Raw genomic sequence first — 25,674 nt, 5'->3', positions numbered from 1 at the left:
CCGGATTTATATGAAAAGAGGCCCTAGGCTATTCCACTTATAAGGCCCTTTCACCTTCCATTTTTAAGTTTGTAAATTACATGAGAGATAATAAAATTTTGCTAACAATTTGAATGTAGGCCCCTCTTGATCTTGAGGCCCTAGGCTGAAGCCTAGTTAGCCTATAGGAAAATCCGGCCCTGACAACACCCCATAATGACAATGTGAAAAAAGGTTACTTGAGGTTTTTGCAAATTTATTAAAATTAAAAAAACTGAGAAAAATATATATGGTACATATTTGGGATGTAAGAAGAAAAATCCATTCAGACTTATGTTTAAATTCAAAGCACAGATACCAGGGGTCTAATTCCAGAAAAAGTGATGCGCTGTGAATACTTTCCAGATGCACTGTACAGTCCAACAGAATATGAGGCTTGAGGATTTGGTAGATACGTATGTGGAAAGAGGAACGACCATGATACCACAAAAGCACTGGCAAGGCGGCACAGCATTCAACTTCTAATTGTACAGGTATGTGTAAAATAACTAAAGTAAGTTAAAATGACTGTCTAATCTTCAAACAGGAGAGTGCAACACTGGCAAAAAATGATAGATATTTTCTGAGATTTTGACTATAATGATAATTAGACGATATTTTGCATCCTTTAAAAACATCACACATGCCTGAATAGATGTAATTCCACGTTGGACCAGGGGGTGGCGAAGTGCACTGATTCTCTCAATTCCTTGCAGACCATTCTCGGGAAATCCCACCCGGTTCTGGGGCAACCAACGATGTCACTTTCGGTTCCGGTCCTGATGACATCACATTCTCTGTGAGCATTTAAAGGCTGCCATCTTAAGACAATAGTCAGTTCTGTTTTGGACTCAGTCGTGTGAAAATGTCTGTCTTTTTTGACAGATTTTGCAGCCGGGAAATATTATATGGGTGGCTGCCCCAAACCTTCCCAAAGTCTCTTGGTCATTCTTATTACAAAATGTTTGTAAAAGTTGTATTGATCTAGCTTGGTCTTGTTAACAGGATATTAATTGTAACTTAGTAATGAGATTAATGGAAACAACAGTTAAGGAAAACAGGTCTTATTTACTTACTTAACAATAGAATTACCAGAGCCTACGAAAAAACTCGTATATCCATCCCACCTTAAATCGCTTCGCACTTCTCCGTCAGCATCTTTTGTCCTGTAAATGTGTGGATAAGCAGCAAACAGCCTGCTATCACATCCCCCACTCTGCACAGTTTTCTCAGCTCAAGTCTGTTTACCTGCGTGTCAGTTGCTTAGTGTTGTATAGAGTGAGAAGTCAAGCAAAATGACACCTTTTATAAATACTATATCGTTATTTGGAACACATGCATTTCATGTGTGTTCCGTGTCTACAACGATCTATGTAAACACATTGTTAAAACAAACGTTTTTCATGTTTTAGTAATAATTGACAAAATGTAGACATGAAGTGTATAATGTGTGAAGCCTGAATTCCAAATATCAAAGAAACACTTTCACAAAAGGTACAAATATAACAAAACAAATGCGCTTTCATTCAAAAATGTAACTGCAGACAAAGAACCCACGTTAGGGTGCGACATTGACACGCATTTGCTACGACTGCTTCGGTGGCACAACGGTATCAACTGTTGGCTGGTAATCAAAACTTCACAGGTTCAATCCCGGACGAGTCCATTTTGAGAAGTGAGCTGCTCATATTCTTACTATTTTAGAATAAAAACATATATTTGATTCCAGTATGTAACAGCCGGTGTAATCTATGATACTTGTAAAGGTTAGCTTTGTTTTTTTTTTTTTTTTAAATTCAGTTTTATTCTCTCAGCTGCGTTCACAGAATCAAATGTATTCTAAAATATTACGAATACGAGCAGCTCACTTCTCAAAATGGACTCGTCCAGGATCGAACCTGTGAAGTTTTGATTACCAGCCAACTGTTGATACTGTTGCGCCACCGAAGCAGTCGTAGCAAATGCGTGTCAATATCGCACCCTAACGTGGGTTCTTTTTCTGCAGTTATATTTTTGAATAAAAGCGCATTTGTTCTGTTATATTTGTACCTTTTGTGAAAGTGTTTCTTTGATATTTGGATTCAGGCTTCACACATTATAAACTTCATGTCTACATTTTGTCAATTATTACTAAAACATGAAAAACATTTCTGTTTTAACACTGTGTTTACATAGATCATTGTAGACACGGAACACACATGAAATGCAAGTGTTCCAAATAACGATATAATATTTATAAAATGTGTCATTTTGCTTGACTTCTCACTCTATATAACTCTAAGCAACTGACATGCAGGTAAACAGACTTGAGCTGAGAAAACTGTGCAGCGGTGGGGATGTGATAGCAGGCTGCTTGCTGCTTATCGACACATTTACAGGACAAAAGACGCTGATGGAGAAGTGCGAAGAGATTTAAGGTGGGACGGATCTACGAGTTTTTTCGTAGACTCTGGTAATTCTAGTGTTAAAACTGAAGTAAAATAACACAAAAATATGAATCACTAGTCAAAGTACTACTGAGATCAAATAGTGCAGGTATGAGTAAACCATTTCAAAATGGCCTACAGGATTTACACAAAAGACCAACAAAATGAGATATAATGAGAGTATTTTAAACAGTTACCCTTAATGTAAACAAGATATGAATCCAAAAAGAAATAAAATACTAATTGTAATTGAACTACAAGGAAAGAACATTACAGTCTGGATAAAAATAAACTGCACTGCTATAAGTTGAATTGTGCAGCATACAAGCAAGAACAAAAAATCTAACATACTGTATATTATTGAGTAAAAATACTACAAAGGAAAAAAAACTATTGCAGCTGTAAACAAATTCTGTCATATATACCACAAAGATACAAAAAAAAAACCACACAAATAAACAAATTACTAACTTCAAGTTCTGTCCAATATTGTACAAAGATATCAGAAACAAATTAAAAAACTGTAAAATTCTACTGAGGAATCACCAGCCTTTCCACAGTATCTGGCTTCAGAGCAGCGCTGTTACAGGTTACAACATTTCCACTGGTGCTGAAAGCCCTCTCAGGAGGACTGCTTGAGGCAGGTACTTTTTTGCACGTTTTCTTAATTTAGCGAAATGTACATCTTGTGTTTTCCACCACTGAAGTAGATTTACATCACTGTCCATCTCAGGAACCATCAAGTAGCTCTTGATTTCTTTTTCAATGGCAAGGACTGTATTGAGGTAATTGATGTTAGGTGGAATGCCTAGAGTAGGCTGGGTGGTCTCGTGGCCTCGGCACCCCTGCAGATTTTTTTTTTTTCTCCAGCCGTCTGAAGTTTTTTTTTGTTTTTTCTGTCCTCCCTGGCCATCGGACCTTACCTGCCAAAAAAACGTTATTTTTTCTTTTTTACCCTACGCTGGTCAGTTTAGATGTATTCATCTGTTTGAACAGAACGGTTGAGATTTATGGACGGTCACAGCATCACTAATCCGCTTCCTCACTGTTGTAACATCGTTGTCATTATTGTACATACATCATACATGAGTCGGGACAGAATGAAGCAGGGTGAGGAGGTGGGGATTTGTGCAAGTGTTTTAAATAATGAAAGAAAAATAAAACAAGTGCTTTGGAATTGAGGAGCCCCAACCAAGACAAAATAAAACAAGCCCGATAGGCATATATGCTTTTTAAGAAAACACAAATAATCCGTTTCAAATGGATTTTTTTTTTCCTTGCCTGACACATACAGGGAGGGCTCTGTACTTCTCATGCCAATGTGCTTGCTTTGCACACATGCAGTAGTCTATCCTGTTAGAATACATGAGACAGTGAATGTGTGGACTCTCAAGGCGTGTTTTTGATTGTTTTTGGGAAAGTGAGTGACATACTCGATAATTTCAGCTTGCACATTGTTAAAACAATTAAGATATTACCGTAGACGATACATATCACACACTCCAAATGTCAAACATGTGATACGAGTGTATATATAGACCACAAAACTAAATCGGATGCTACTATGAAGACCTGAACTTTGAAGTAATATCAATAATGCCGACCTAGCAACTTCGATACATTTTGATAGCCATTGAGATTTGGCTTTGCATAAGCATTCAGGTGTACCCTGAACATTTACAGTGCATGGACTGGAGGAAATAGGGAATGGGTTCTCAGGCGTAGTCTTTTTCAGTAGTGGATTTAACTGCTGTCCACTACCAAGATTTCAGTGAGTTGCGTCCATAAGTGTATACTTGTTCCAAGAATGGTGTCTGGCCCAGCAAGACTAAAAGGATGTCTCTAGGGTTGAAGAATATACTTACTGTGTCAGCAGCCACCTGCTCGTACTTCAGGACCGACTGGTACCAGAGGTAGAAATGAGAGTCAACTAACATGGCAGATGTGTTTACGAGGGGATACCCAAAAATAACCGGAAAAAAAAATTGTTTTAATCATTTTTACTTACTGAAACTTTAGTCTCCTTCAAAGTCCTCTCCATGTGAATGTATGCACTTGTCCCAACAGTTTTCCCACTGGAAACATTTTTGGAATTGCTGAAGAGGAACGTTATCCAAAGCCTACAGCGATTTTTCTTTGACTTCCTCCACGGTACAAAAACGCTTTCTGTTGAGCTCTTTTTTCATATGCGGGAACAAGAAAAAGTCGCACGGAGCAAAGATCAGGTGAGTAGGGAGGGTGGCAAGAACTCCAAGGCACACAAGTCAATTTGGAAATCTCTTCAATAGTCCAACGGCAATCTCCGTAAATTGCACTGCAAACTTTTTCAAGATTTTTGTCATTCCTAATTAAGGAAGGTCGGCCAGATCTTGGTTGGTCTTCAAGTGACAATTCCCCTCATTTGAAATGCGAAAACCACTCATAGACCTGCGTTTTACTTAAAGCTTCCTCTTTAAAAGCAGTTTCAAGCATCACTACACTATCAGCAGCTGTTTTCCCCAAAGAGAAAACAAACGCAGACTTGCTGTTCTTTATGATCACCCATCACTAAAATCACTTAATAAGCACCAAGAAAAACCAACACGGAATGGCGTACGATTGGCAGACTGCCACAGAATACTGTAAGAATGCTACATCTAGCGGCAAAATTCGCAACTAAGTCAAGATTGCATGCCAGGTACAGATTCCATTTATTTTTGGGTACCCCCTCATATATTAATAAAAAAATAAATAAGGTAGATTTTCATCCAGTCACTTGAAAGTACAAACTGCTGTGGGTGCAATGAGTATTTAAAGTGAAAGTTGTCAAAATTTCTTCCCCTTGGGATTAATAAAGTATCTACAGTGGTGTGAAAAACTATTTGCCCCCTTCCTGATTTCTTATTCTTTTGCATGTTTGTCACACAAAATGTTTCTGATCATCAAACACATTTAACCATTAGTCAAATATAACACAAGTAAACACAAAATGCAGTTTTTAAATGATGGTGTTTATTATTTAGGGAGAAAAAAAAATCCAAACCTACATGGCCCTGTGTGAAAAAGTAATTGCCCCCTGAACCTAATAACTGGTTGGGACACCCTTAGCAGCAATAACTGCAATCAAGCGTTTGCGATAACTTGCAATGAGTCTTTTACAGCGCTCTGGAGGAATTTTGGCCCACTCATCTTTGCAAAATTGTTGTAATTCAGCTTTATTTGAGGGTTTTCTAGCATGAACCGCCTTTTTAAGGTCATGCCATAGCATCTCAATTGGATTCAGGTCAGGACTTTGACTAGGCCACTCCAAAGTCTTCATTTTGTTTTTCTTCAGCCATTCAGAGGTGGATTTGCTGGTGTGTTTTGGGTCATTGTCCTGTTGCAGCACCCAAGATCGCTTCAGCTTGAGTTGACGAACAGATGGCCGGACATTCTCCTTCAGGATTTTTTGGTAGACAGTAGAATTCATGGTTCCATCTATCACAGCAAGCCTTCCAGGTCCTGAAGCAGCAAAACAACCCCAGACCATCACACTACCACCACCATATTTTACTGTTGGTATGATGCTCTTTTTCTGAAATGCTGTGTTCCTTTTACGCCAGATGTAACGGGACATTTGCCTTCCAAAAAGTTCAACTTTTGTCTCATCAGTCCACAAGGTATTTTCCCAAAAGTCTTGGCAATCATTGAGATGTTTCTTAGCAAAATTGAGACGAGCCCTAATGTTCTTTTTGCTTAACAGTGGTTTGCGTCTTGGACATCTGCCATGCAGGCTGTTTTTGCCCAGTCTCTTTCTTATGGTGGAGTCGTGAACACTGACCTTAATTGAGGCAAGTGAGGCCTGCAGTTCTTTAGACGTTGTCCTGGGGTCTTTTGTGACCTCTCAGATGAGTCGTCTCTGCGCTCTTGGGGTAATTTTGGTCGGCCGGCCACTCCTGGGAAGGTTCACCACTGTTCCATGTTTTTGCCATTTGTGGATAATGGCTCTCACTGCGGTTCGCTGGAGTCCCAAAGCTGAAGAAATGGCTTTATAACCTTTACCAGACTGATAGATCTCAATTACTTCTGTTCTCATTTGTTCCTGAATTTCTTTGGATCTTGGCATGATGTCTAGCTTTTGAGGTGCTTTTGGTCTACTTCTCTGTGTCAGGCAGCTCCTATTTAAGTGATTTCTTGATTGAAACAGGTGTGGCAGTAATCAGGCCTGGGGGTGGCTACGGAAATTGAACTCAGGTGTGATACACCACAGTTAGGTTATTTTTTAACAAGGGGGCAATTACTTTTTCACACAGGGCCATGTAGGTTTGGATTTTTTTTCTCCCTAAATAATAAAAACCATCATTTAAAAACTGCATTTTGTGTTTACTTGTGTTATATTTGACTAATGGTTAAATGTGTTTGATGATCAGAAACATTTTGTGTGACAAACATGCAAAAGAATAAGAAATCAGGAAGGGGGCAAATAGTTTTTCACACCACTGTATCTATCTATCTAAAAGGAAAAAAATATACACAAAAACAAAAATATTCCTCCAGTGAAGCCAAGAAAAAAATCAAAATGAAAAATCAAAAAGGCTTGTAGCTCTCCTGTGTTTTGGCCTCTCTCTCTCTCTCCATTCAGTTGATGGACTGACAACCAACTAACCAACCAATCCACAAACCCACCCTTGCTAAGGAACTGTTCATGCCTTGTAAAGGGAGTTCCACTCCCCTGTCATCTTACACTTGCACAAGAAGTGAATACTGACCCTGTTTAGGGGTTGAAAAGATTTATCAAAATAAAAAGCAACAAAACATAACCCAAGGCAATAAAAAGACAACACTAACAGAAACTAACACATTTGAAGTTAAGCAACAAATATTATTTTGGAAATCCCCCACGTCTCACTTCCTTGGATTCCGTCTGTCTGTGCTTGTGCTTGGACGCAACACAGCCCTTAAATTACAGGCCGGAATTCCATGTACATGCGTGTAAGGCATGTACCTGCAATGAACAGTGGAAAAACGGAAACTCTTGACAACTTAATGGCAAGTTCCATTACACTGGATTTCAGAATAGGTAATCCATCTGAAACGAACTATGTTCAGGCTCGGCCAGTACTTGGATTTGAGACCCACTAGGAAAAGCTTGAGTTACTGCTGGAAGAGGTGCTGGTGAGGCTATCAGGGGGCACTCAACGTGCGGTCAGAATGTGGTTCTCAATGCCACAGTGCAGTGATGGTGCCATCCTTTGGATGTGGAAAAAGTAAGTGAACCTTGGGATTTAATAACTGGTTGACCCTCTTTTGGCAGCAATGACCTCAACCAGGCACTTCCTGTAACTGCAGATCAGACCTGCACATCGCAAGGGGGGAATTTTAGCCCATTCTTCCCTGCAGAACTCCCTTAACTCTTCCATATTCTTTGGTTGTCTTCTGTGTATGGCTCTCTTCAAGTCATTCCACAGCATCTAAATGTTAAAAATTCTGACTCTCTGTGGTAATAAAAGTTCCCTGGGCATCCTTCAGAAAGAATAGGGTGTATCCTAATGTCAGGGCTAAATTGCCCACCACGGCTAAGTCCTTCTGGCCACCTAATCATCCCCTGTCTCTAACTAGCTAACTATCTCACCACTTAACAGCTCATGTTTGGTGAGCACACTGGTGCAAAATGGCTGCTGTTGCACCATCCAGGTGGGTACTGTACATCAGTAATGAATGAAGTGACTTCCCACTCACTACATAAAGCACTGAGTAGTGAGATAAGCACTATATAAATGTAAAGATTTATTACTATTACACATTCTGTAACTCCTTATTTCACTGTAAAAATTAATCATTTAAAATTTGGCATTCTGTTGCTGCCAGCACTACTGCTTACAAAGTGCTTACATTGATCTCCCTGCTGCTCTGTCTTGCTGTGCCAATGATTTAGTGAGGATATAACGTCGCAAACTGTATAGGAGGTAAAATGAAAGGGAGACTTGTAACTAGGGAAAACAACCAAACAACATACACTTAGATTCACTGGGATAGACAAGCTTAATTATTCTGTGGTGTGATCATTCCACGGGGCAGTGAATATATGCTGATGCAACACACATTACAGGGTTTCCAAGAAGGGAAGCTTGCCATATTGGCAATGTAACTAGCAATGCGGTTTTGGCAATAGAGCACTCATCACTGTGTCACTTTTAAATTAATCAAATTACCTTCAAAAATATGCTAGCCTTTGAAATACGCAAAAAAGATGAAGTACAGACACAAAAAAATAATGTAATAATGATACAAAAAATGTGCCAAGTCCAAATATTGACCAGGAAAAAAGGACCCTGGAGTTATGAGTCAGTCAGTATTCTGAACTATTGCACCTCAATGCAAAATTCTCCATTAGGAATTAAATTTCTGAAACTGCTTATTGAGAGGGAGTGGAATGAAGGCTTACCTCTGAAGTACAGGCCACAATGGCGGTATAATGTCATATACATCACTGTAGGGAACAAAGACTCACATGTGACTTACATGCACTACTTTGGAAAGTGTATCCAAGGAACAGCCATGCTGGTATAGGAAAAACATTCAAATTACTTACAGAGAATAGACATTTGAGGCAAGAATGACGGGAGCTATGAACTAGAAGTGCTAACAACTGTACTGCACTGATTCTCCTGTAAATAAAATTATTATTTACCATTTTCCTGGGCAAAGCGAGAGGCTTCAAGGAAAGTGACTTCTCTATCAGCATCCAAATCCTTCTTGTTGCCACAAAGGATAATGACGATGTTAGGACTAGCCAACGTGCGGGCATCTGTCAGCCAATTCGTCAGGGCGTTGTAGGTTTCTCGACTGTGGTTGCAAGAGAATATAAATTAGAAAACACTGGCTCTTAAAATTACGCTTCCAAAAATTAAAATTACTTATTATTATTTGTATGATGTCTTTATCCAAGAAAATTTGAGATGCAAAATGGTTACATTTCTTTTTTTCAGTGAGATTTGATTCCACAGCTTCAAAGTTTGAAGTTCAAAGCCTTAACAACTACATCATATCACCAATATATTTTATTTATGGTATGGATAGTATATACACATTCATACATGCAAATATTATATACATACACACACACTCTACCGGTCAACCAGAAGAAAGTCTGATGGGCTAATGAATTCAAACTTGAAATCTACAGTTCATCACTGAGCTGTACGCTGTCATATTGGTGATGGTTCCTCACCAATGACACAAACTGTCAAACATGGAGGAGGAAGTGTGATGGTCTGGGGATCTTTGATGGAGGCAGAGTTGGTGAGCTGCACAGAATGACTGGCATTCTGTGTGTTTTGCCGTTACATCAGCAAAAGGTGGCTACTTTTATAAATCAAAACTTTAAATAAAATATTGTACACTTAATGATTCCTTGACTTTTTTTATTTGCCATTGTTGATTTGTTCTATGTCTTGATTTCATGAAACATTAAGATATCAAACTGTGTGCATTTTCATAAAAACTGAAAAAGCTGAGGTTTTCTAAAACTTTTGACTGGCAGTGTTTGCATGTATATGTATATGTGTATATAAATATATATATATTTACACACAGACATATGGAAAAGTTTGGGAAACCCTCTTAATTCTTCTTGGATTTTTGTTTCTCATTGGCTGAGCTTTCAAAGTAGCAACTTCCTTTTGATATGTGACATGCCTTATGGACACAGTAGTACTTCAGCAGTGACATTAAGTTTATTGGATTAACAGAAAATATGCAATATGCATCATAACAAAATTAGACCGGCGCATACATTTGGGCACCCCAACAGAGACATGAAATCAATACTTATTTGAGCCTCCTTTTCTAATCTAACAGCCTCTAGATGCTGTTCTCCTATAGCCTTTGATGAGTGTCTGATTCTGGATGGAGGTATTTCTTACCATTCTTCATACAAAATCTCTCCAGTTCAGTTCAATGTGATGGACAGCCTGCTTCAAATCATCCCATAGATTTTCAATGATATTCAAGTCAGAGGACTGTGACAGCCATTCCAGAACATTGTACTTCTCCCTCTGCATGAATGCCTTTGTAGATTTCAAACTGTGTTTTGGGTCATTGTCTTGTTGGAATATCCAACCCCTGCGTAACTTCAACTTTGTGACTGATGCTTGAATATCCATCCATCCATCCATCCTCTTCCGCTTATCCGAGGTCGGGTCGCGGGGGCAGCAGCTTGAGCAGAGATGCCCAGACTTCCCTCTCCCCGGCCACTTCTTCTAGCTCTTCCGGGAGAATCCCGAGGTGTTCCCAGGCCAGCCGGGAGACATAGTCCCTCCAGCGTGTCCTGGGTCTTCCTCGGGGCCTCCTCCCGGTTGGACGTGCCCGGAACACCTCACCAGGGAGGCGTCCAGGAGGCATCCTGATCAGATGCCCGAGCCACCTCATCTGACTCCTCTCGATGCGGAGGAGCAGCGGCTCTACTCTGAGCCCTTCCCGGATGACTGAGCTTCTCACCCTATCTTTAAGGGAGAGCCCAGACACCCTGTGGAGAAAACTCATTTCAGCCGCTTGTATTCGCGATCTCGTTCTTTCGGTCACTACCCATAGCTCATGACCACAGGTGAGGGTAGGAACATAGATCGACCGGTAAATTGAGAGCTTTGCCTTATGGCTCAGCTCCTTTTTCACCACAACAGATCGATGCAGAGCCCGCATCACTGCGGACGCCGCACCGATCCGCCTGTCAATCTCACGCTCCATTCTTCCCTCACTCGTGAACAAGACCCCGAGATACTTTAACTCCTCCACCTGAGGCAGGATCTCGCCGTCCAAATTTTTTATTCGTCATAGGAGGTTTGTATAACCGCTCTTTGTCTCATCCCTCACCTAGGACCAGTTTGCCTTGCTTGAATATTATCCTGAAAAATGTGTTGAAATTGGGTTGAATTCATCCGACCCTCGACTTTAACAAGGACCCCAGTCCCTGAACTAGCCACACAGCCCCACAGCATGATGGAACCTCCACCAAATTTGACAGAAGGTAGCAGGGGTTTTTCTTGGAATGCGGTATTCTTCTTCTACCATGCAAAGCGCTTTTTGTTCTGACCAAATAACTCAATTTTTGTCTCATCAGTCCAAAGCACTTTGTTCCAAAATGAATCTGGCTTGTCTAAATGAGCATTTGCTTACAACAAGCGATTCTGTTTGTGGAGTGAGTGCAGAAAGGGCTTCTGTCTCATCACCCTGCCATACAGATGTTCTTTGTGCAAATTGAATTGTAGAACGATGTACAGATACACCATCTGCAGCAAGATGTTCTTGCAGTTCTTTGGAGGTGATCTGTGGGTTGTCTGTCACCATTCTCACAATCCTGCGCATATGCCGCTCCTGTATTTTTGTTGGCCTGCCAGACCTGCTGGGTTTAACAGCAACTGTGCCTGTGGCCTTCCATTTCCTGATTCCATTCCTTACAGTTGAAACTGACAGTTTAAACCTCTGAGATAGCTTTTTGTAGCCTTCCCCTAAACCAGGAGACTCAACAATCTTTGTTTTCAGATCTTTGTAGAGTTGCTTTGAGGATCCCATGCTGTCACTCTTCAGAGGAGAGTCAAAGGGAAGGAAGCACAACTTGCAATTGACCACCTTAAATACCTTTTCTCATGATGGGACACACCTGTCTATGAAGTTCAAGGCTTAACAAGCTCATCCAACCTATATGGTGATTTAAGTAATCAGCATTGAGCAGTGACATGCATTCAAATCAGCCAAATTACAAGGGGACCCATAATTTGTGCACAGCTAGTTTTTCACATTTGTTTTCATTTCATACAACTAAATACTGCATCACTAAAAATCTTTGTTCGGAAAACACCGCAATACTCAGATGTTCGTAGGAAATGAGACATACCACGGTTATCTTTATTGTTAAAAGGAGAGTCAATTATTATGCAGGCTGAGAGGGGTTCCCAAACTTTTTCATTCGACGATATTTATATTATATATATATATATATATATATATATATATACACACACAGTCAAAGTAAAAAGTATGTGAACCCTTTGGAATGATCTGGTTTATTGCATGAATTGGTCGTAAAAAGTGATCTGATCTTCATCTAAGTCACAGGTACTGATATACACAATGAGCTTAAGCCAATGACACACAAAAAATTCTACTCTTTCAGGTCTTTATTTTACAAACGCATTCAACGTTCGTGGTAGTGGAAAAAGTAAGTGAACCTTGGGATTTAATAACTGTTTGACCCTCCTTTGGCAGCAATGACCTCAACCAGGCGCTTCCTGTAACTGCAGATTAGACCTGCACATCGTGCGGGGGGAATATGAGCCCATTCTTCCCTGCAGAACTGCCTTAACTCTTCCATATTCTTTGGTTGTCTTCTGTGTATGGCTCTCTTCAAGTCATTCCACAGCATCTAAATAGGATTGAAATCTGGGCTCTAACTGGGCCACTCCAAAAGGCAGATGGAGTTTGTTCTTCTGAAGCCTCTGTGCTGTGGATTTGCTGCGATGTTTGGGGTCATTGTCCTATTGCATCACCCAGCCTCTTCTGAGCTTAAGTTGACGGACAGACACCCTCACATTATCCTGGAGAATTTGTTGATAAACTTGTGAATTCATTTTCCCCTCAATGATGGCAAGCTGTCAAGGCCCTAATGCAGCAAAGCAGACCCAAATCATGATGTTCCCTCCACCATACTTTACTGTAGGGATGATGTTTTGATGTTGATATGCAGTGTCCTTTTTACACCAAATGAAATTCTGCTTGTTCCTCCCAAATAGTTCAATTTTGGTTTCATCACTCCACAAAACATTTTCCCAGTACCGTTGTGGGGTGTCCAAGTGCTCTTTCGCAAACTTCAGGCGTTCAGCAATGTTCTTTTGATAGCAGTAGCTTCCTTCTTGGTGTCCTGCCATGGACTCCTTTTCTTGTTCAATGTTTTGTGTATACTTGACTCAAGAACAGAGATGTTAGCCAGTTCTAATGACTTCTTCAGATCCTTTGCTGCCACTCTAGGGTTCTTCTTTACCTCATTGGTGACGCTGTGTTCTGCTCTTGGGGTCATCTTGGCAGAGCGCCCACTTCTAGGCAGAGTAGCCACAACACCAAATTGTCTCAATTTATAGACAACTTGCCTAACAGTAGACTGGTGAATACCTAAAATCTTTGAGATGACTTTGTAACCCTTTCCAGCCTTATGTACATTAACAATTCTCGATCGTAACTCTTCAGACAGCTCTTTTGTGCGAGGCATGATTCCCATCTGGATATGCTTCTTGTCAAAAGCTCAAACTCAAACTTTATAGTGTTTGTTATCAATCAAAGTCATTCTGGGCCACACCTTTGAACTCGTCTTATTAAATGGACTCCAGGTGTGCTAAATTCTGACTGCAATGAGCTTTAAAAAAGTCATTAGCTCAGGGTTCACTTACTTTTTCCAACCTTCAGTTTCACAGTTTGAATGATATTCAATATGGTCAAAATTCTCTGAAAATCTGTGTATGTTTAGTTATAGGAGACAGTGTTTGTTCATTATGGTGACTGACATGAAGATTCGACTATGTTTTATATGGGAATTAGACATAAATATAGATAATTGCTAGGGGTTCACATACTTTTTACTTTGACTATATATACATATACATACACACACACTTTTTATACATATACAGTACTGTGCAAATGTTTTAGGCAGGTGTGAAAAATGCTGTAAACAAAGAATGCTTTCAGAAATATAAATAATGATTGTTTATTGTTATCAATTTACAAAATGCAAAGAGAGCGAACAAAAGAAAAATCTAAATCAAATCAATATTTGATGTTACTACTTTTTGCCTTCAAACCAGCATCAATTCTTATAGGTCCACTTGGACAAAGTCAGGGATTTTGTAGGATTCTAGTCCGGTGTTTGATCAACCAATTCTAGCAAACAGGTGCTAATGGTCATCAATGTCACACGGAGGTTGAAACACAGTCATTAACGGAAACAGAAACATGTGTGTAGGAGGCTTAAAACTGGGTGAGGAACAGCCAAACTCTGCTACCAAGGTGAGGTTGTGGAAGACAGTTTCATGTCATGGCAAGACTGAGCACAGCAACAAGACACAAGGTAGTTCTACTGCATCAGCAAGGTCTCTCCCAGACAAAGATTTCAAAGCAGACTGGGGTTTCACGATGTGCTGTTCAAGCTCTTTTGAAGAAGCACAAAGAAACGGGCAACGTTGAGGATCGTAGACGCAGTGGTCGGCCAAGGAAACTTAGTGCAGCAGATGAAAGACACATCAAGCTTATTACCCTTCGAAATCGGAAGATGTCCAGCAGTGCCATCAGCTCAGAACTGGCAGAAACCAGTGGGACCCAGGTACACCCATCTACTGTCCAGAAGTGGTCTTCATGGAAAAGTTGCAGCCAAAAAGCCATACCTCCGACGTGGAAACAAGGCCAAGCGACTCAAGTATGCACGAAAACATAGGAACTGGGGTGCAGAAAAATGGCAGCAGGTGCTCTGGACTGATGAGTCAAAATTTGAAATATTTGGCTGAAGCAGAAGGCAGTTTGTTCATCGAAGGGCTGGAGAGCGGTACAATAATGAGTGTCTGCAGGCAACAGTGAAGCAAGATGGAGGTTCCTTGAACATTTGGGGCTGCATTTCTGCAAATGGACTTGGAGATTTGGTCAGGATTAATGGTGTTCTCAATGCTGAGAATTACAGGCAGATACTTATCCATCATGCAATACCATCAGGGAGGCGTATGATTGGACCCAAATGTATTCTGCAGCAGGACAACGACCCCAAACATACAGCCAAAGTCATTAAGAACTATCTTCAGCGTAAAGAAGAACAAGAAGTCCTGGAAGTGATGGTATGGCCCCCACAGAGCCCTGATCTCAACATCATCGAGTGTGTCTGGGATTACATGAAGAGACAGAAGGATGTGAGGAAGCCAACATCCACAGATCTGTGGTTAGTTCTCCAAGATGTTTGGAACAACCTACCAGCCGAGTTCCTTCAAAAACTGTGTGCAAGTGTACCTAGAAGAATTGATGCTGTTTTGAAGGCAAAGGGTGGTCACTCCAAATATTGATTTGATTTAGATTTCTCTTTTGTTCATTTACTGCATTTTGTTGATTAATGAAAAATGATTAACACTTCCATTTTTGAAAGCATTCTTTGTTTACAGAATTTTTTCACACCTGCCTAAAACTTTTGCAGAGTACTGTATATATATATATATATTCACGCCATTCGTAGTCTGAATCACAATCTGATTGTATGGGTGGTTATCTACCAGGTAATGCTTGTGGTTGGTCAGCAAGTCGGCTAACATCCGCCACGTGCCCTCTTTCAGTTGCGAGAAGCAGATCATAGAATGGTTGAAATAGTTTACTGTCAAATAATGCAAAGAGTACGCGACACGTGTTTCGCCCTAATTCTGGGCTCATCAGGCGTACACACTCACTGCACTCCCTTACGGGAATCGAACCTCGGACGTCAGCGCTAGAGGCGAAGCCCCTAAAATTGCGCCACGGCATGTGGTTCGTTCATTTGTCAGCATGTAGATTGGGGTAATTACATTCACGGCATTCGTAGTCTGAATCACAATCTGATTGTATGGATGGTTACCTACCAGGTAACGCTTGTGGTTGGTCAGCAAGTCGGCTAACATCCGCCATGTGCCCTCTTTCAGTTGCGAGAAGCAGATCATAGAATGGTTGAAATAGTTTACTATCAAATAATGCAAAGAGTACGCGACACGTGTTTCGCCCAGACTACGAATGCCGTGAATGTAATTACCCCGATCTACATGCTGTCAAATGAACGAACCACACGCCGTGGCGCAACGTTAGGGGCTTCGCCTCTAGCGCTGACGTCCGAGGTTCGATTCCCGTAAGGGAGTGCAGTGAGTGTGTACGCCTGATGAGCCCAGAATTAGGGCAAAACACATGTCGTGTACTCTTTGCATTATTTGACAGTAAACTATTTCAACCATATTATATATATATATATATATATATATATATATATATATATATATATATATATATATATATATATACATAAATTCTCGACCCATGAGGGCAGAGACCTTTCTACCCCTTTATCACTTCTGTACTAAGCCAACATCCTCCAGTAAATTTCAAAAGTGTGCAATCTAGCAAAAGAGTGTCCATATTCATTTGACCATGGCATAAAGCAGACTAACGCTAATTGTGTTCAAACTACCCATAAGCCTTCACGAACATGAATTGGGCTAGATCCTATCCGTTGTACGACCCTGTGATACCCATCTACAGTCTAGAGAAGTCTTATCAGAAGTGGTCTTCATGAAAGTGTTGTGAACCAAAAAGACATTCATCTGAGGACGAAATACCCCCCAAATGACTCACCTAAATACAAAAACACAATGACAGTACTGCAGAAAAATGGCAGGAAGTGCTTTAGACCGCAGAAGTATACTTTGAAATTTTTGCCTTTAACACAAAGTAGTTTATCTGCCAAAGGGCTGGAGAAAAGTACATGGATGAACATCTGCAGGAAACAGTGAAGCACAGTGTATGTTCCCTGTAGGTTTGGGGCTGCAATGGAGTTGGGAATTTAATTAAAATTGATGACCCCCCCCACCACACACACACTCTACTGAGAGGTATAGGCAGATTCTTATCCATCATGCAACACCATCAAGGAGGTGCCTAGTTGGTCTCATCTTCTTTCTGCATCATGCCAGTCACCCTAAACATGGCTAAAATCATAAAAAGGAGGACCAAGGAATCTTAGCATGGCTACCACAGTGCCCTGATCTCAGCATCACTGGACAGCCTGGGATTACAAGTTAGCCAAGTCTATAGTGGAGTAACCAACTACGCGAGGCCATTCAGTAACACTATGACAGTGGACCTAAGGGAAGGAAATGGGTGGGCACGCTAATATTGCTTTTTGTTTTATTTACTTCACTTTGTTGGAAGTTTATTGTTTAATAAAAAAACTATCCATACCATTATCTTGAGAAGAGCTCTCAGTTTACGGCATATTTTCACAAGTGCCTAAGAGTTTTGCACATCTTTACCATAGTAACTGAAGTTTATTTCTACTCATCTTATACCTGCATTATCCAAATAAAATTCATAGGGCGCTGCAGCCTATACTGGCAGCATTTGGTGCAAGGCCCTCACATGCACATCTCTCAAATTTAGAATCACCAACTGACTTTATCTGCTTGTCTTTGGGGTTTTGGGAAAAAAAAAACAGATGTCACTGGAGGACATCTCAGACAGACACGGGAACAACACAGTAACTTTACAGACAGCAAACCCAGGGTGCAGGATCAGTCAGGCAGCAGTGCTAACTACTGCTCCAATGCTAGAGATGGGCTTGAATAGCTCCGCTTTTTTTATCAAAGGTGGACGTTATAGCTAAAACGTACAACAAAAAAAATACCATAGGACAGGCAATGCTAAATTCATGGTGCTGCTTCTTGGCTGAAATCTTCTTTCTCCCCAAGGAGCATTGCTCAGTTTTTCAAAGTAAAGCACTTACAACAAAAATGTTAGTAGTGAGAAAGTCTGCTTGAGAAATCTTTGCAATCTCTGCAGCAAGGACTTGGCAAAAACATTTTCTCATCATTTTATCTCAGCACCTTTGTTTGCCAATAAATGATGACTGGCATAGGCCGATGAATCAGGCTAAGAAAAGTCCACTATTTGGTCATGCCATCTGCTAAACAGAGGAATAAAATCACTAAAGAAATATAACTAAGATACAAATCTAACACTTGAATATGCCACCTGGTGTGTCAAAACACTAAATGCTACAGTAAAATGATGAAAGTGAGCACTAAAGGGATACAATAAGAGTAGAAAGAAACGCCAAAGATTCTTAAAACTTGTTAGGAAGAACAAGAGAATGTTTTTTATGCAACTTTGATTATATTTCTAGAACAGGTTTCTGTCAATGTATTGCCTGCACTATTCTCAAAACTGTGAATATTTACAATGCCCCTAATCTTTACACCTACATTGACCAAGTACCACCTATTTGCATTTAAATACTATAAGTACCAGACTGGACTGACTGGCATTCTTAATGGACGGTGGGCAAGAATGGAGGTAAAACCCAGCCAATATGGCCAATTGTTTCTGTTATAGTCAGGATAATCAGAAAATGGACAGATCAGGGATGAGAGGATCTGCTGACCTGCCTATGCCCAAATCTGGATACCCACAGGGTTACCTGGAAATTGTAGTACAGAAGGAGACGGTCCTTGGTTGATGAGGGTTTTCTTTTGGGGTTGGGGAGAGTGGACCACCATATTTCAGAGAGCTTCCATACAACCCAGAAGTGCTTCCAGCATGCAATGATGGTGATGATCAGGCATCCACAAATTTTTGTGGGTTTAGAATAAACATATTATTAAAACATATATTTTTCACAAGTTGGCAGAGTCTTTTGATTTGAAAGTAATGTTCAGGAAAGCAGTAAGGCACATAAAACTAATAATTCATGACAAGTTGTAATTGAGCATGACAGACATGCTGTATATTACTTTGGACTTTAACCTATTATAGAACTTTGCTCAAATAAAGTACTTCTGCAATAGGTTGAGCAACTGTGTTTCACAGAAAAGCAATGACGGAAAAGGATGTGCTGTTACAAAGTGCTTGGCAAGAAATTCTAGAACTGAAAGGAGATGTTGCGATGCAAGTGCCAGTTCCCTAATGTCCCATAAAAAGTCTCATCTTCAAATGTGATGAAGCATAAAAGACACATTCTGTCCAGGCCAGGTACAGTATAATATATATACAGTGCATCCGGAATGTATTCACAGCGCATCACTTTCTCCACATTTTGTTATGTTACAGCCTTATTTCAAAATGGATTAAATTCATTTTTTTCCTCAGAATTCTACACACAACACCCCATAATGACAACGTGAAAAAAGTTTACTTGAGGTTTTTGCAAATTTATTAAAAATAAAAAAATTGAGAAAGCACATGTATTCACAGCCTTTGCCGTGAAGCTCGAAATTGAGCTCAGGTGCATCCTGTTTCCCCTGATCATCCTTGAGATGTTTCTGCAGCTTCATTGGAGTCCACCTGTGGTAAATTCAGTTGGTTGGACATGATTTATAAAGGCACACACCTGTCTATATAAGGTCCCACAGCTGACAGTTCATGTCAGAGTACAAACCAAGCATGAAGTCAAAGGAACTGTCTGTAGACCTCCGAGACAGGATTGTCTCGAGGCACAAATCTGGTGAAGGTTACAGAAATATTTCTGCTGCTTTGAAGGTCCCAATGAGCACAGTGGCCTCCATCATCCGTAAGTGGAAGAAGTTCAAAACCACCAGGACTCTTCCTTGAGCTGACCAGCCATCTAAACTGAGCGATCGGGGAGAAAGGCCTTAGTCAGGGAGGTGACCAAGAACCCGATGGTCACTCTGTCAGAGCTCCAGAGGTCCTCTGTGGAGAGAGGAGAACCTTCCAGAAGGACAACCATCTCTGCAGCAATCCACCAATCAGGCCTGTATGGTAGAGTGGCCAGACAGAAGCCATTCCTTAGTAAAAGACACATGGCAGCCCACCTGGAGTTTGCCAAAAGGCACCTGAAGGACTCTCAGACCATGAGAAAGAAAATTCTTTGGTCTGATGATACAAAGATTGAACTCTTTGGTGTGAATGCCAGGCATCACGATTGGAGGAAACCTGGCACCATCCCTACAGTGAAGCATGGTGGTGGTAGCATCATGCTGTGGGGATGTTTTTCAGCGGCTGGGACTGGGAGACTAGTCAGGATAAAGGGAAAGATGACTGCAGCAATGTACAGAGACATCCTGGATGAAAAGCTGCTCCAGAGCGCTCTTGACCTCAGACTGGGGTGACGGTTCATCTTTCAGCAGGACAACGACCCTAAGCACACAGCCAAGATATCAAAGGAGTGGCTTCAGGACAACTCTGTGAATGTCCTTGAGTGGCCCAGCCAGAGCCCAGACTTGAATCCGATTGAACATCTCTGGAGAGATCTTAAAATGGTTGTGCACCGACGCTTCCCATCCAACCTGATGGAGCTTGAGAGGTGCTGCGAAGAGGAATGGGCGAAACTGGCCAAGGATAGATGTGCCAAGCTTGTGGCATCATATTCAAAAAGACTTGAGGCTGGAATTGCTGCCAAAGGTGCATCGACAAAGTATTGAGCAAAGGCTGTGAATACTTATGTACATGGGATTTCTCAGTTTTTTTATTTTTAATAAATTTGCAAAAACCTCAAGTAAACATTTTTCACGTTGTCATTATGGAGTGTTGTGTGCAGACTTCTGAGGAATGAATTTAATCCATTTTGGAATAAGGCTGTAACATAACAAAAGGTGGAAAAAGTGATGCACTCTGAATGCTTTCCAGATGCACTGTATATACACACACACACACACACACACACTGTATGTACTGCTCAAAAAATTAATGGAACACTTAATCTTCACGGAAAGCCTAAGCCTTTGTGAATCAACTTCAGCTACTTTGATACAAATGAAAGTGACAACAGGTACACTGGGGTGGCAAAAGCAAAACAACTTCCCAAAAAGGGAATGGTTCTGCAGGTAGTGGCCACAGACAACTTGCTCTCTCCTCATCATTTCTGACCGATTCTTCTTTAGCTTTGCATTTTGCTGGTGTCATTGTCACTACTGGTAGCATGAGGCGGTACCTGCAGCCATATCTGCCATCGCAAGAAAGTTTCTCCAAGCACAATCGAAAAGATCATGGAGAAGGGGCGTTACATGAGTAGAGCTGGGGGACGTACGGGCCAGTCAGTGGCATCAATGTCGTTACACCTTACATTAATCCACTGCTTACACACTATGGCTACACGAAGCTAGGCATTTTCCAGCAACAGGAGGAATCCAGGGCCCACTGCACCAGTGTAAGGACTGAGGATTTCACATTGGTACTTAACAGCAGTCAGGGTACTGTTGCCTAGCATGTGGAGGTCTGTGAGAACTTGTACGATATGCCTTCCCAGACTGCCAAGGCTGTCAAATAAATGAACCACATGCCGTGGCGCAGCGTAAAGGGGCTTTGCCTCTGACGCTGACGTCCGAGGTTTGATCCTCGCGAGGTGATGCAGTGGAGTGTGTACTCCTGATGAGCCCAAATAAGGGCGAAAAACACGTGTCGCATACTCTTTCCATTATTTGTCAGTAAAACTATATAACATACATATACACATACATACATATACAGTATATATATATATATATACAGTATATATATATATATATATATATATACATACACAGTATATATATATACAGTATATATATATATATATATATATATATATATATATATATATATATATATATATATATACACACACACACATACACACACACATATGTGACGTTCAAAAAGTTTCCATACTTTAACTGTATTTATTAAGAATTTCAAAAACAAATTACATAACTTTTCTACATAGTCACCTTCCTTTGCGATACAATTTTCCCAGTTCATACCAACTTTTTAAGCATCCATTAGCACTCTGCATAATCACACTAGTACGGCCATTTTCGAACATTTCAATCCACTTATAGACAACTCTACGAGAGAGAACTGTATCCTCATAGTAAGCACACATTCGGAGATGAATTTGCTGCCCACAAAAACCATATGACAGAACGCTGCTCCTGTTTGGTGTAATTTATAAGTTTCACAGCCATCTTTACCACAGGGTGACAACTCTTATACTAAACTGCAAGGGCAGCCGGCTTGCCAGACAGAACTAGTCACGTGACACTCTCAGACACGACCAATTACTACTTCTCCGGCCTTCACCGTTTCAACTGAAAATATAAAAGTGTGGAAATTTTCTGAATGTCCCTCGTATATATACACATAAAACGTTGAAAGAAAATACATAACAAATGATTTCCTTCACAGTAAGACATAAAACTCAGTTAAAACAAATGCAAGAAAACAGTAACATGACTATTAATACCCACAGAGAACACTGTGAAGTAAATTTATATGCAGCTTTCATATTTTCAGTTTCCACTAAAAATAACTAATGGCGATTACTAAATAAAACCCCCCACATATTCTTGTTTAAAGAAACATTTTACATTCAATGCATCTTTGCCTGGTGTCCTTATTCAAAACATTGCTTTTAAACTGCTAAGAGAAGTGACATCTCACCTTGTAATGTCATAGACTAAAAGTGCACCTGCTGCTCCTCGATAGTAACTTCTTGTAACAGACCTGGGAAAACAAGAAATAAAAGAAAAATGTCTAGCTGTATGTATGGATATATCAATCCCAATGTTGAAAAGGGGGAAAAAAAAAAAGTCAGAAAAAAATGATTATACATGTCATATCTTCCATTAATCTACTTAATTTGGACAGAACCCAAATGCGAACATGTCATGTGTAACTGGCTGTGCCTTGCAGTGGCTCCACTCCAAGGTCCTCCTCACCTTTCTGAGTATACACAAGCCTATCCTATTAATGACTATCCACAGGCCCTGACCAAACATAATCTTAATTCATTCATGCACTACCCACAGTCCTTGACCAGGAGTGCAAATAAGAACACAGATGATCCAATAAGCTGACAGTTCTGTCTATACCTGCAGATCCTGGTTTGTCACCTGCTTCTTCAATAAAAAGTGGAGAATTCTGGTGAAGCTATATTTGTGATTAGTATATAGCAGGGGTCTCCAACTGTTTTTCCCCTGAGAGCCACTTTTACAAAATGAAAATGGCCGAGAGCTACTCATGTTTTCTAACGTTTATTCTCATAGCTTATTTCAACCCAAACAAACTGAATAGGCTTGTTTTGCCTGAACATTTACAAAATGTTGGTGTCCACAACTCACATTTTGCATTAAAACATCACAGAAAATATTTAGTTCACCTGCAAGTGCATTTTGTATGCCTGTATGAATTTTCTAGTGTATCTCACGCTATTGAATTAAAACATCAATGCTGTCAAAACAAAATAATGCAATTCCAAATACACAGATATGACTTATTCATTTGTCATTTTGTTTCACTTTATTCACATGTCCAGTTGCATGTGTGATGTGTTTTTTAGTTAGTGAGATGACTGGCACTGCATGGACTCAACAAGAGAGGCAGGTGTTTGGTGGAGTGGAGCTACTGAGGTTCACTCTTCTGGAGTCATTTAAACATTCGCCTGTCAGTCTTGTTCTGAACTTTGACTTCATGACATTCATCTCAGACTCACAGAGGTAAGGAGACCCAAACAAAGCAGACATTTGCAGAGCTGCTTGGTGAAGATTCTTATAGTTATCTGGCTCTACTAAGCTCCAGAAATGCTGAGAATGCTGTTGAGACTTTAACTGCACATTATTTTGAAAGTTTACTAATATATAATAATATATAAAATCCAATGTCCGTCTATCTGTCCACTTCACGAGAGAAATACTTTAACGGATTTAGATCGTTTTTTTTTTTTTTATATAATTTGCTTGAACATTCCAGTTGAATTTGCAACATCTCTCATTTCGCTATGTATCATAGTTTACTCGCGGTAACGATTTATTAGCAAGAATCCGAGAGAGACACAGCAGGCCGAAGGGAGGGGCCTTCCTCACTCACTCGCCAGCTTCAGGGCGTGTTCCTTACCCCCACTTAGCTAGCAATATTTAAAATAAAATGTTACTTAGGTCTTGATGAGTCTTGAGTCTGGATATTCTCTTAAGTGTATACCATATTGAAAAGATAGATTGCAATTCAGATTGTGGATCGTGATTTTGTGTTAAAAGGATCGTGAAATGATTTTTTGGAAAGATCGCCCACCCCTAATTTGACTAATCAAGTTTTCAGATTTATGTAGGATTCATTAACCCTTTGGTGAGCTACCGGTAGCTCACGAGCGACGTGTTGGAGACCCCTGGTATATAGCATACATACGGTATGTGTGCTTGATGTTGTAGATGGCTTGTCTTTACGTCCATCTACAAAAACCTAATAGTAAAAGCAAAATTACATAGGGAATTGTAATTTATATATCAACAGCAGTGTTTCCTGCGCAGGAAATTAAACCATGAACCACTGCTACTACAAAACTATATAAATGATGAAAATCCATAACCATTTCCCTGACTGTGCTAAACACTTTTCAAAATGCATGCCAAAAATGCACATGCACAGATGGCCTTCTGGTTCCTAAACAGATTATCTCTGCTCTTATACAGTTTGCTTTCACTTTAAACAATAAACAAGCAGTCAGGTGATGCTGGCACTGGTATTCTTATTTCTTCAGAGACATATGGCTACAAATTGAAAAGAGTCCCTTAAAATATTTTATGAAGAACAGAAAGGCAACCAAGCATTTAAAGGTATCATAAACACAGAGCAAAAATTTTATATAATTAACTAAATAGCCTATGTGGAAAATAACTTTTGTACAGGTAACGCTCACACATTATTTAAATGTGCCTAATATTTATACATTATCTTGTGCGCTGCATGATTATTTGGCCGCTAACTTGATAACCAGAATTTCTTGCGATTCACTTACCATAATAAACTGGAAAGTCAAGCAAAATGACACCTTTAATTTGGCTAACTAAAAAGATTACAATATGCAGACTTTCGAAGCAACTCAGGCCCCTTCTTTTGCCTGAAAAAAGAGGCCTGAGTTGCCCTTGCATATTGTAATCTTTTTAGTTAGCCCATTTTGCTTGACTTCTCACTACATTCATAATGGCTAATATGGTACAACACCCTACTACTATAATAAACTGGCTAAGCTATATATTTATTATCGTGCTGACCCCTATATCAAATGGTTTGTTCGACTAACTTATCTTTTTAATAATGTGGGAATACTGAAGTCCCCTGACACAACCTTCATATTCGTCGTCGTCATCTCGTTGTCATTTTCCCACATCAGCCTTATACATTATAGGATTACAGCCAGAAAGTCATTAATAGGGTAGCACAATGACAAAGATTGACATCCAATTAAATAAATACAAAGGTAAATCAAAAAGAAAATGCAATTTGAAAAGAACAGATTAACCACAACAGAGAGAAGCTGACAAAATATGCTTATAATGACTTGAACATGAACAGCACAGAGCTTTGCTATTAGTCTTGTTGAAGCCAAGGGCAAATGAACACGTACACGCCGCTGTGGGATTGCACCACTGTAGTACAGTGAGACAAAGTGAGATTTCTTGGGAAAGAGGGAGTGAAACCTGCTGAAATTAACCAAAGGATGCGGGCTTGTGCAGATTAATAAACTGTT

General features: G+C 40.1%; 2 protein-coding genes across 2 annotated transcripts in view; one reads left to right on the top strand and one right to left on the bottom strand.

Annotated features, from left to right (window-relative positions):
* ap2s1 (adaptor related protein complex 2 subunit sigma 1) overlaps positions 1-25,674 on the top strand; it is a 372,915-nt gene that overhangs the window by 180,715 nt on the left and 166,526 nt on the right. The gene's annotated exons all lie outside the window — the stretch shown is intronic.
* The window catches only part of rab4b (RAB4B, member RAS oncogene family), a 73,737-nt gene that overhangs the window by 11,399 nt on the left and 36,664 nt on the right, over positions 1-25,674 (bottom strand). Inside the window, 2 exon segments of the mRNA XM_051934389.1 lie at positions 9,094-9,248; positions 22,593-22,655. Coding sequence (XP_051790349.1) covers positions 9,094-9,248; positions 22,593-22,655 — 218 coding nt within the window.

Source organism: Erpetoichthys calabaricus, chromosome 1, assembly GCF_900747795.2.
Source record: "Erpetoichthys calabaricus chromosome 1, fErpCal1.3, whole genome shotgun sequence".
Taxonomy (NCBI): domain Eukaryota; kingdom Metazoa; phylum Chordata; class Cladistia; order Polypteriformes; family Polypteridae; genus Erpetoichthys; species Erpetoichthys calabaricus.
This window is presented reverse-complemented; position numbering and strand designations above follow the sequence as displayed.